The 12,014-nt window shown below is 36.4% G+C and overlaps 1 protein-coding gene across 2 annotated transcripts in view; it reads left to right on the top strand.

The window, feature by feature from the left end:
- LOC102224305 (kazrin-like) overlaps positions 1-12,014 on the top strand; it is a 172,955-nt gene that overhangs the window by 22,325 nt on the left and 138,616 nt on the right. For both annotated transcript variants that reach the window (XM_023324764.1, XM_023324768.1), the window contains exon 3: positions 10,433-10,590. In XM_023324764.1, the coding sequence (XP_023180532.1) occupies positions 10,433-10,590 (158 nt within the window). The remainder of the gene's footprint in view (positions 1-10,432; positions 10,591-12,014) is intronic.

Genomic DNA, 12,014 nt, shown 5'->3' on the forward strand with positions numbered 1-12,014 from the left:
TTTTATGTTCAATCAATGATCTGACTCCCCTCTGAGCTCTTGTGTTTCTGAAGTCTTTGACTCAGAGAGTAGAAGAGCGGCGAGGTATTTCTCCGTCTCTTATTCTCCTCACTAGGTGGCACACTGATCAAAGTTATGCCAAATCAGCTTCACCCATTAAACCGAAGTAGAGCGCAGTCTGAATACAGTACGGGTTATTACTCAGTCATGAATTAGCGTCAGAATGGATGTGCGATGACCTTTTTCTTGTAGTTTTTCCCATTCATCTTTGTGGGTAATTGCATGTTATTAAAAGTGGGGGCATTTAAAAAGATAAAAGGTTCAAATTATCGAGTATAATAAATAATTTATGTCTTAAATGTCAAATATTTTACTGGAATAGGCAATAAAAGTTAGAATGAAGCGAGCTTCTAATAAATGGTAAAAGAGAAGGATGTTTTTTATTTCATGTTGCAGCGAAGGGTCAGAGCTACCAGATGGTGGCAGTGTTGCCACGAGCATTTTGGATTCCCCGTTTTAGGGTTTTTATGTTCGGATGGAGAAGTTGTCATGCTGAGATTATGATAGCTCAATTGAAGAGTGCCAGAAAGGCTTTTATCTCCTCTGCTTAGATTTTTTATTTTTTGCTGGAAATGAGATCTGCATATTCTACATTTGCAGATAAGAGATGTGTGAAGCGAAGCTGCTGTAGAGCAGAAATGTTGAGAGATGTGTTTGATCAGATGTCTGGCTGATCCCATTAATCTTAAATCCTTCAGATTATGGTGATGTCTGGTTTCATCCTCATATTTTGGCTTCATGGATGAAATCCTTAAGCAAATTAAATCCTTTACACCTGAAGATCAGCTTCATGTGTTCAGGGAGTCTTTTTTTTGTTCATTAGTTTTATTTTATTCTCAGGCAAATTATAAATGATTTTACTCATTAAAGGAAAAGAGTTACTCACCTCTTTGCTAAATCATGAACAAACCGTGATTAAGCACATCTTTTATTCATCTTCACTAACCTGATTACTGTTAAACTCTTACAACAAAACACTTTATAGACGACCTGTTATGCTTTCTTGAACAAGTTAATGGTCTACAAAAGATGTTAATTTCTTTTTTTTTTTTGCACAAAATCATTGTTAAATCTAAAATAACTGTGTAGAAAACATATATGTGAAATTACCTGCAGAAATGTTATTTGCAAATACCAGTAAGCAGAACTGACCAGACTGATATTTTAGTCTGTTGAGTTCTGCCTGTTTTGAGCTCCTTTCAGAATGAGCCGTTTCAGAATATTTGGTCACTTTAAATCCAAATAAGCTGCTGCTGGCCACGCCCCCAAATCAATGTTTACACTCACACTTGAAAATGACTGTAAAAAGATGCGCAATAATTCAACCGTACATCTTTGAAAAGCAGAAGTGGAGTCTCCCTGCACAACCAAACAAGTGGTTTCTGAATAGTAAGTCAACAATAAAACATTTGTCTTTTCCAGAAGTCATCATACAGCACATACAGCAGTAAAACCAGCTGGGTTTAGTTCTGCTGGGGTTACTAGGTAACTGACGGAACTCTGCTGGGGTTACTAGGTAACTGACAGAACTCTGCTGGGGTTGCTAGGTAACTGACGGAACTCTGCTGGGGTTACTAGGTAACTGACGGAACTCTGCTGGGGTTGCTAGGTAACAGGGCGGTGCCTCCTGATTTGTGACGTTACTTTTGCAAAAAAAAACTGGTTGGTTGTTTTTTTAAGAGCTTGAGCTGGTTTTAGAAACAATTGAGACCCAAATGTGAGGTACAAAGTACTTTCATAGGTTTCCTGTAATAGGCCCTGTCTGAAAACATGACGTTGCTAAAAGATCTTAAACAGAAACACAAAAAGCCGCCATCCACCCACAAAGATAGAAAACATGGACATTGAATCCTTCTAGGAATGGCTCATCTATCAAAATAACTCCAAGAGTTCATCAGCGACTCGTCCAGGAGGTTACAAAAGAGCTTCAACCGCAGTGCAGACCTCACTTCTCTCAGTTGATTTCAGCGTCGACCATTCCATGGTAAGATGGAGACTGACCCCTTGCTGACACCGGTTCCTCCCATCGATGTAGATTTCCGCCTCCAGTGCCTCAGCTCTGCTTCAGAAAGATAATTCACCCTTCCAGAAAGCAAAGATGGTTCAGCAGAGGTTCAGGAAGCTTGATGAGGTTGACTCTAAAGAAAAGGTTCGAGAACAAGAGAGTGCGAACGAGTTCAATCCACGGAGGCATCAACTCGCTAAACCCAGAACTTATACGATCTGCTACTGTCATGTTGGCGCCAGAAACCATAACATAGATTCATGTATCTAATGGAGTTAATGCCTTTTTAACGGTTCAGTGCTGTTTTGGCAGTAGAACTGGGACCCACGCAGTATTAGGCAGGAGGTCCTAATGCTAATTATGTAAATCACCAGCGTACCACCAGAAATTTAGCTTGGACTGCAAACTTTGCAGCTTACATCCAGAAAAGAACAGGAAGTGGAGCTTAGAAACAGTAAAAGTTGATTTACAGGACTCTAATAAAATGTGCTTTGGAGTTAGAAAAGAAAGGAAAAGGCCTTTACTGCCCCACAGTGGGGAAAATTCAGGTGCAAAAGCAGCAAAGTGACGGGACACTGAGGTTCATACAAAGACAAAAGTCTAAAGATATCAAAAACATAGTTAAAAATAATGTACAGTGGCTGGAAGGTGGTCAGTGACAATTTTCTGCAGGTATTTTACAGATGTGCTGACAGGTAAAACATACTAGACTGACTGATGAGATGATTTGCAGACATAAAATTAGACTATGAATTTATGAATGTAACATAAAAAAACCCTAGTCAAATTAGAGAGGGGATTATTATTATCAGCCAGGCATGAACAACAGTGTTTTGAAGAGAGAGTGAAAATGGCTGACTTATGAAGAACCCATGCAGGTGAGGAGGCTTATTGCCAAGCAGACAAAACTTCATCCAACTAAAGGAAAGAGATGAGCGGCGGAAGAGAGACAAACACAAGAAAGGAATTAAGCTATTCAAACTGTTGTATAAAGAAATGGTTTACACTAAATATGAGAAACTGTCTTGATGTATCATTTTGTTGTTACACAACATTGTTGGCGTCAATATTATCATTATTTTTGTTAACATTATTAGAGCTATTATTAGCATGTCCATTGAATGTATTGCAAGAATCTGAAAGTAGAATGAAGATATGCTGATATAATACTTATAAATGGGATGAGATCATTTTGTTGCTGGAGAAGCAGTAGGTTTGAAAGTTTATTTATTGTAAATTTATTTATAACTTGACACATTCAATAAAATATGAAATACCAAAAATACAAATAAAAATAGCAGGCAGGTGTTGTCAAATGTTGTCAAATGATTTTGATTAATTGATCGAGTGTGACTTTCTCGATTAAAAACAGGAGTTTTTTGGCTTGCTGTTCTGGAACGTAGACGGCAGCTGACGCAGTACCAAGAGCGAAAAACGTCAGCAATGATCCCAGTGAAGCAGCTATTGCTGCCAGTCAATCTTCCCAGGATTAGAGGTTCCCAGCAAATTGACCCAAAGCTGTGCAGTGCAAAGACAAATTACCTACCAAGTATTTTTAGTCTACAGTAGTTTCTAGTGCAAATGTTTTGTCATATTTCAAGTGTACTAGCTCATAAGTACATTTTCAGCAAGGCAGGAATTTGTTTTAAGTAAATAACTCCTTTATATTCATGAAGAAGGACTAGTTCCACTTTCAGATTAATTCACTAGTAACTTAGCAAGAATATTTTTGTCAAAAGTGAAATAACTATGTAGTACTTTTTCATGAATATTAAGGAATTATTGACTGAAAAGTTACTTGTAACTTAGTTTTTTATTTCAAGCTCGACTAAAATACTCGGTAAGATTTTGTGTTTTTGCACTTCAAAACTGCAAATCTACAGTGGAATTGAAAAAAGTGAAAAATCAAGGTGTTGCAATGGTCCAGTCAAAGCCCAGAGCGAACTTGGTTTAAATGTTGAGGATGTTTGTATAAACAAACATCAGCAAGATGCATGGACTGAATAAATATTGTATGGAAGAGTAAGAAATAACCCCCTCAACAACAGACAGAAAGCTAGAAACCTTTATGAGATGTATTTTATTTATTTTCATTTATTTTGGCTTGACTAACCATACCTCACCTGTATTTTTTAATACAAACTTTAATATCCTGCTTAAAATGAATAGAATATTAAAAGAGAGACAAACATTTCCTGTTCATTTTGCAATGTTTTGTTGCAGGAACTTAGTGAAAACAAAACAAAACAGAATAACAGTAGGCCTGTCGCCATAACGCATTTAGCTGCATGATAAATTGTCCCAGATGGTACTGCGATAAATTACAATATGGTTTTGAGACAATTTTAAACTGAATGCAATAACACATTCTCAAAGATTAATAAACTGTAAATTCTAGTGAACATTTAACACTGGAAATGGAAGACATTTTAAATATCCAAAATAAATAAACAAAACAACAAATAAAATGAATCATGAAGTCTCTGTAAATTAAATTGTCCTTCAAAAAAAGGGTTATTTGAGACCAAAGCTGTAGACTGAAGACTTTTGTCAACCAGTTTTTGGCAGAAAGAGGAAAATGATGAATCAGAGAAATTGTTTTATTGTTTTATTGCTTATTCTGACAGGACTTCATAGAAGTGCCATAATGGATTTAAAACTAAAGAGGTTTTTCCAAATTTTACACGATCCAACCTTTTTAATTACGAGAGTAGCAGCTTTATCTGATTTCACTTTGACCTGAATCAAAGTAAAGCAGTCTGTTTTTCAGTATTGTGTGAATATTTAGTTGTGAAGTGATTAAAATGTGGCTGAGTTTTCTCTCTTGGGATTGCTGTGGATTTTTACAAACTCCCTGATCCTTTCCGCTGATTCTGAGCCCTTTTGGCGTTGAACAGCAACGTGTTTGGAGCAGCTTCAAATTGCTTTGGCCGAGACGGCCTGACTGCCGAACCGAGCGGACTCCAACTCCAACAGAAGCCGAGGATTTGGTTTTATTTGCTTTTTATCACAGTTTCTCACAAGAGAGTTGTTTGAACTCATGTAGCTGCGTCTCAGACATCTGCATTTAAAAAGACTCCAGTGATAACAATGATAACACAAAATGGGAGTGATTACTTCTCTGTGCGCAGGGACGTTGTGTTATGAGAGAGTTTTGTCCTTTTTTTAATATGGAGATTAAATCCTCTCTTCACAAACACTGTACCGGCTGACTGAACACCAACATGCCTCATTAGAGTCTCATTGTTGATGTTGTTTTTCTGCTGTGGGTGGCAACAAGGATTGTAATGAGCTGTCTGCATCTCACAGTCAGCAGCCACTGAGGGCCACCTGTGTGTAGGCGTGCGCTTCACAAAAAGTACAATGTCCCTCTGATTTAAATGATTGCATGCCATTACATCATGGTAATATTACGTTCTAACAATTAAAAAGACAGAGATGCGAGAAATGAACACATCCAAGATATGGTTTATACACTGCGTCCTTTTGAAAACTTTATTACTTAACTTTAGCGAAAATAAATTTACAGTAAGTCTAGTAACTTGAACTTTTAAACTTGTTTTTGACTCAAAATATCTTCCATACATCCATCCCTCTATTTTCTCCATTGGTCGTTGGGTGAGAACAAGGCTACTTAAGCATCAATAAACAATATGACGATATGTGCTGGGACAGAAGTAAATAAAAAAACTCTGGTATTAAATCAAATCTTTGTTTATTTCCGTCCAAATTCAGGGACTTCATCCTTTAAAGCCTGCATTTGAAAGCTGATTAAGTTGCAACGATGTCTTAATTTAAAAGCTTTTCCATATCTGGTCCACAAATATGTCCTCTTTTTTTCCTCAATTTGAAGAATTGGTCTGTCTTATCCTTCACAGCACAGCAAATACCAAGATTCATTGCAGGCTGAACTTAAAATTTAAGAGTGTTAAAATTTGGGGGTACAACATGAAAAGCTGAGATCTGTTATTCAAAATTCCGTTTTTTTGCACGTTTTTGTGCTTTCATTTGGATTTCTACGGCTTCTAGAAACAGTCCACGTGCTGAAAACAACCCACTCAGCTGTTTTCTGGCAATAAGTTAATGTTTTTTGGTTAATGAGTCGTGTCAAAAGCCTCTCCCATAGTCGAGTCAGAATCGGCAGGCATTCCCCGTTACCTAGCAACCCCCAGCCAGGGCCCTAGCCCCGTTACCTAGCAACACAAGCTGAACTCCCCAAGACTAAATCAGCTGTACGTTCTGTACAGTTGTGTAATACCACATCTGTGTGCTGCCATTTTCACAGAGTCAAAGTTCAATTGGGGGCGTGGCCAGCCGCAGCTCATTTGGATTTAAAGTGACAAGACACCCTAAAACATCTCAGTCTGACAGAAGCTCATCACAGACGGGCTCAAAATAATGAGAATAAAATCTCATTATCTAAGATAGATTATGTTTTGTATAACCCATACACCTAGCCTAACTTATTCAAGGATGCATAATAGGTCACCTTTAAAGTGGTTGTGTTGTTAGGCTCTTATTACTCATGTATTTTAACACTATTAAAATATATTTATTTAATTAAGTCATTAATTTAATTAGTTAGAAAGTTTTGAATAAGTAAAAAAGAAAAATGTTTGGGCAGCATTTTTGCTAGCTTTAGTCTGTGCTGTCATGGTTGCTAGGCAACCGGATATATACTAATATAAAGGTAGGAATAAATCTGAAGGTTCTAGACCGCATGTGTCAAACTCAACACATGCGGGCAACACCTGGCCCGCTGTAGCTTTTTATGTGGCCCTCATAACGCCAAATTACTCCAGTTTTTCACAAATCTGTAAAATTCAAGCAAAATCAACAGATCCCCACATTTCTTTCTGATATTTACTGCACATTTTTCTCAAAATTGGCCAAAAATATTGGATTTAAGTGACTGCTGCCTCACCTTTACTTGATGTCGAGTACGGCGATAAAAAAAAAAAAAAAAAAAAATCACATTTAACATCAGACATTAGCACAAATATTTCTAAATTAACACCGTAAAATCAGTGATTCTGATAACAAAAATCCACAAAAACAATCACAAAATCCTGGATGGACTGATCAGTGTGAAAAGATATTTAAAATTATTTCATTTTAAGAGACACTTATTGAATGCAGAAACAAACTGATGTTTATTGATATTTTAACAGTTTAATGGGTTTTATCAATAGATTCTGGCACGACTTTAAGAACATTCAGATTTCTAATATGGACCAAAATGAAAATGAGTTTGACACCCCTGCTCATTTATTTACCGTAATAAATAATAAATGTTTCTGACCTCACTGAAAACAACTCCGCAGGCTAAATAACTCAGTAGGTCTCTTCAGTATGAAGATAAAAAATATCAATGTTGTTGGGAAAGGTGGTAATAATCCAGGATATCTGAGAGAATGGATTAAAAGGCTTCAAAACAAACAAAATGAAGTGTGGCAACTCATTGTGTAATTTTATTCACACTTTCTGTTATTTAAAAAAAAATCACCATGATGAACTTCTACTGACCAAACCCAATCAAAATTGTCTGAACGTTTGCCTGAACTGGAGCAGTACTGTTCTCACGTTGGGTTCAGGGAACCGAGGCAAACAGTCATATTTACGCCTGGTCTGGTTTGTTCCGGCATGATTATTAAATGTGAAAGTGTTGGAAACGTACAGCTGACCTGGAGTCGAGCATTGACCAGAGAGGAATCTGCACAGGGTTGAGGCAAACGTTTATTGCAAATGCAAGTGCGGTTTTGAAATTTTCTTTCAGGACTTTTTGTTTGTGGTTAGATTTTGCTCTGTGATACCGAGTGTTGATGTGGGCCTATTCGTCTTTGTCATCCCAAAGTTTTGATCATAAAAAGCCACCTGTCTGTTTGTGGAAGAATGCACTCAAGATGGGAAATTGAAATGGGAGGCATGCCTGCTTCCTCGCTCTGACAACATGTCATTTTCAGCAGCAGCATGCCATTACCTGGAGTGTTTGGCCATCTTCTGGCTGCAGAGGTCCACCTTGTAAATGTTGAATGTGAAATAGGAATCCAGTCATCAGCTGCTGTCGTAAACAGTTTACCCCCGTGTCTTCACACCCCCTTCCTAAACCTCGCCGCCATCTTCTGATTTGATCCGCAGGATGATGCTCTATCTGCTCGCTGCCTGTAAACAGGCCTCCCTTTGCTGAGCTTCTGCAGGTTAAGAAAAGCCTGGAAGGTGCGGCCAAAAATCTTTGATCAATTCTGTGGGAAAATAAATAAATAAATCCCGACCTTGACTGTCACTGGTGACTCACATATCGCCTCAGTCACTCTGTCACTCCTGTCCAAATTCTCCTCTCGGTCTGAACAGAGCTGAGAAAAAAACAAAGTAATGCCGTCAAAAAATAATGTATGAATTATATGCTACATATAATTATGTACAACATATGCAAAGCACATGTTTTGCATCAGGGAAATGTGTGATTCTGAGCATCTCCAAATACAAAGTTGTTATCTGGAAAACGCATCAGTAATATTGGTCTTTAGGGGTTACGTGATGTCACAATATTTTTTTTTACATCTCCAAGAGTCTTCAACAGTAGAAGGAGGGACTAGATGTTCCTGAGTTGCTTTTTCATCTGTCTGCCATCTTGGATTTAATAAATATTTTCTTGCACTTGCAGTGGATGGCCAGTAGTTTTCAGTGTATGGTATGTTGCACTAGTGTCCACTTCAGTGGTTTCAGTGCATTTATAACATAAAAATTCACAGGATACACAAGAAAATGACTTTTAGATGGCTGTCCACTGCAGTGAACGCTATGGTTGTAAGAGTTAATTTTGGAAGATTGGAGATCGGCCGATACTTTCATGTGAACCTGATCTTATCCACCAATATTTACCTTAGAAATCAGCCACTGCCTCATCTGCTGCGTCTTGTGACAGACCGGCCCACCAGGTCATTTCTGCATGTTTTCAGTAATAATATTCAACCCACTGCTACCAACTCAGTGACTTTCTAACATTTCAGACAAAAATAAAATGTGCATCGGTCAAAATCAGAATTGGCAGTTCAGGTTTTTAAAAAAAGATCGGTAATCGGAAAATGCAATCGGTTCGCCCCTTCGTGGAATTACATGAAATCTTAAATGGACCAACTAATAAAATGCTTTTTCGTCACATGACAGATCGAAATACTTTTACACACGAATCAATTCAATAGTACCACTCTCATTCACCTAATTTATTTATTTATTTCAAACAGTTTTTAAAAAGAACAAAAAACAAGAGAACAAACAGAAGATTAGAGAAAAACATGTGCATACATGACCAAGAACAAAGTAATTTGTTTTCTACTACTTTTCTGCTTGAAAAGAAGTAGGAAGAAGTGAACACTTATTTAATCCTGCCCCTTATCTCAGTTTAATGAAATATATCACCTGTTTAATTGCAGGTCAGTGGGCAGCTTGGGATCAGTGCTTTGCTCAAGGACACTGAGGAAAAACTGTGTAAATGAAACACATCGTTGTTTGACAACTTCTGTTGTAAATAATATGTTTCTTTAATTTCTAAACTTCCAAACTGCCCTAATGTTGTGGATTGTATTATTAAAAGCGTTTTTTTTTTGTCAGGTTCTGTGTTGATTATTTGATTCTGGGTTTGATTACGGTTCTTTGTTTGCCATATTCTCGTTCTTTGATTAGATCAGCCTTGTTTCTGTTTCACTTCATTTCAGTTCTTCTTAGTGGGCGGGGCTAAAATCGCTCAAATCAAAATGATTGGTCTGAACTGGATTTAAACAATCAGCTTAGCCAATCAAATACCAGGAATCTTTTTATCATTTCACAGTAACAGATTAAAATTAATAATTAATGGTGTGCCGTAGCACGACAATTATGATATAATTAAATAAAAGCTGCATTAATAAATACAGTTTAAACAGACTACTGAAAATAAATTTAAGTTTAGAATCAAATTTTGATATTATTTTGATAAAATAATTGCTTTATGTCCAGTTTTATTTATTCAATTATTGAATGATCTATTATATTTTTGGCATCTTGGGGGATAAATATATCTTCCCAGCTTTGAGGGCTGCATTGTGTTAAGTCCGAAAGAAGAAAAACACAGTAGATATTATTACAGCAGCTCTAATCGTTACACAGCGGATTATATAATGGACTGAAAGTGAATTTCTAAGTCTCTGTAATTGATTTAGCCTAATAATGCTCGTCTTGTCCAAATGAGGGATTATTCTGGGGAGGAGAACAGTTGTCACAGATGGAGGAAACGTCTCAGATCACTAAAGTCTGATCCAGAAAAGGGCAAAAGCTTGACAAGAGACATAAAGAGAGATGTTTTTTAATGTGTTTTTTGTTGTTTTGCAGCTGTCCAGTCTCTCAACAGCCTGAACGACCAGATCGCTCAGTTCATGGTGACCCGACCCTGCAGTCTGGTTGATGAGGAGGAGGCCTTCATCCCTGGAGAGAGGGACACCCTCAGGAAGTCCATGACCCTGATGAGACACCTGCTAATGGATGCTCAGGTAACAACACCTTCTCTCAGTGAGATGCAGGATAACTCAGCCAACGCTGTAAAATAAACCATTCAGTCCTGGTTTTACAATCATGCTTTTCTTTTGTGGGTAATTGACAGTTTAGTGGAACTTCAACAAAGATGTTGTGGTTTAGTTTTGACTTGTGGAACAGCTTAATGTTGATCTCTATGTTTAAAAAAAACCAAACAGATGCTACATTTGTAGTGAATAAACTGGATAATCTGGATCAACAGGAAGATACAAAAACTGTTGCTTTTTCTTTTCTGTCCAGTATAACAGTGTAAGTTTATTTAAAATCAGTGTAAGTTTAAATTACTATACTTGTCTCTCCACAATAATCCAGATTTTTGAGTTCTCTATAAGATCTGTTCAAATAAATCAAAATACTAACTTAAAATGCTTCAAACCTATAACAATACAAGATTAGTTGCTCTCCAAAATTGCATTATTGTCTGAGTTAAATTCACAAAGCCTTTCGTAAAATATATTGTCGTTTGAGCAAAATGTGAATGAACCTCGTTTGGCTATTCATCTACTTCTAAAAGTGGAGTCTCCTAAAACTACTTTACAGAGCAAAAAATGTTTCTGTACTGAGGCATTTTACCCACATTTAAATGTATTAAGCATGAATTTAAGAGAAAATGCACCAATATGTACATATACAGTATATTCACTTACTTCACAACCTGAAGGAATAGTTTTAATCTTAACACTAGAGCTGTTTTTTTTTTTCACAAAAAACTTCCACTGGTGGTAATTTTAACAAAAGAGAGGAGAAAATGAATAAAATAAAATAAGAGTCCCATTGTTAGAAACTAAAGACTCTTTTTCTCTGTTATTTACATTACAATAAAAGCACCAATGTTTTTTTTTATTTCAGCTTACGTTTACATCATTGACATGTTAATCAAAACTTTGCATCTTTTAATAAATCAAGAAAATTTATTAATTGTTAAAAACCAAAGGGTTTTATAATCTGCAGCAGTGCAATATAAATCTAAATCACCACTTGCTGATTTAGAAACACTTTTCTTAATATAAACTCTTCATGATTCAGTCCTCAAATCTTACTCAAAGATTTCTGTGAGAAAATATTTTTCTTTGACTTTCTTATTTTTTTTTTTTTTTGCAGCTGCTGTGTTTGTGTCTAAAGGAAGGAGAATTGTGACAAAAATAATGAAATGGTTTTGTCTGTTGGACTTGATTAATCTTTTACATCTACATAAATTTTGTGTGAAAATGAAGCAAAGAAAACAAAAACTAATTTGAGTATTTTTTTTTTTTCTCTTTCGTCACAAAAAACCTGAAAATTATTCAAAAATAATTGGAATTGACAACAAATCTAATAAGAAAGCTTTGAGTTTTGTTCATAACTTTATGTCACACTTTGTATTTTAGACGTTACTTTTATC

Source organism: Xiphophorus maculatus, chromosome 20, assembly GCF_002775205.1.
Source record: "Xiphophorus maculatus strain JP 163 A chromosome 20, X_maculatus-5.0-male, whole genome shotgun sequence".
NCBI classification, from domain to species: domain Eukaryota; kingdom Metazoa; phylum Chordata; class Actinopteri; order Cyprinodontiformes; family Poeciliidae; genus Xiphophorus; species Xiphophorus maculatus.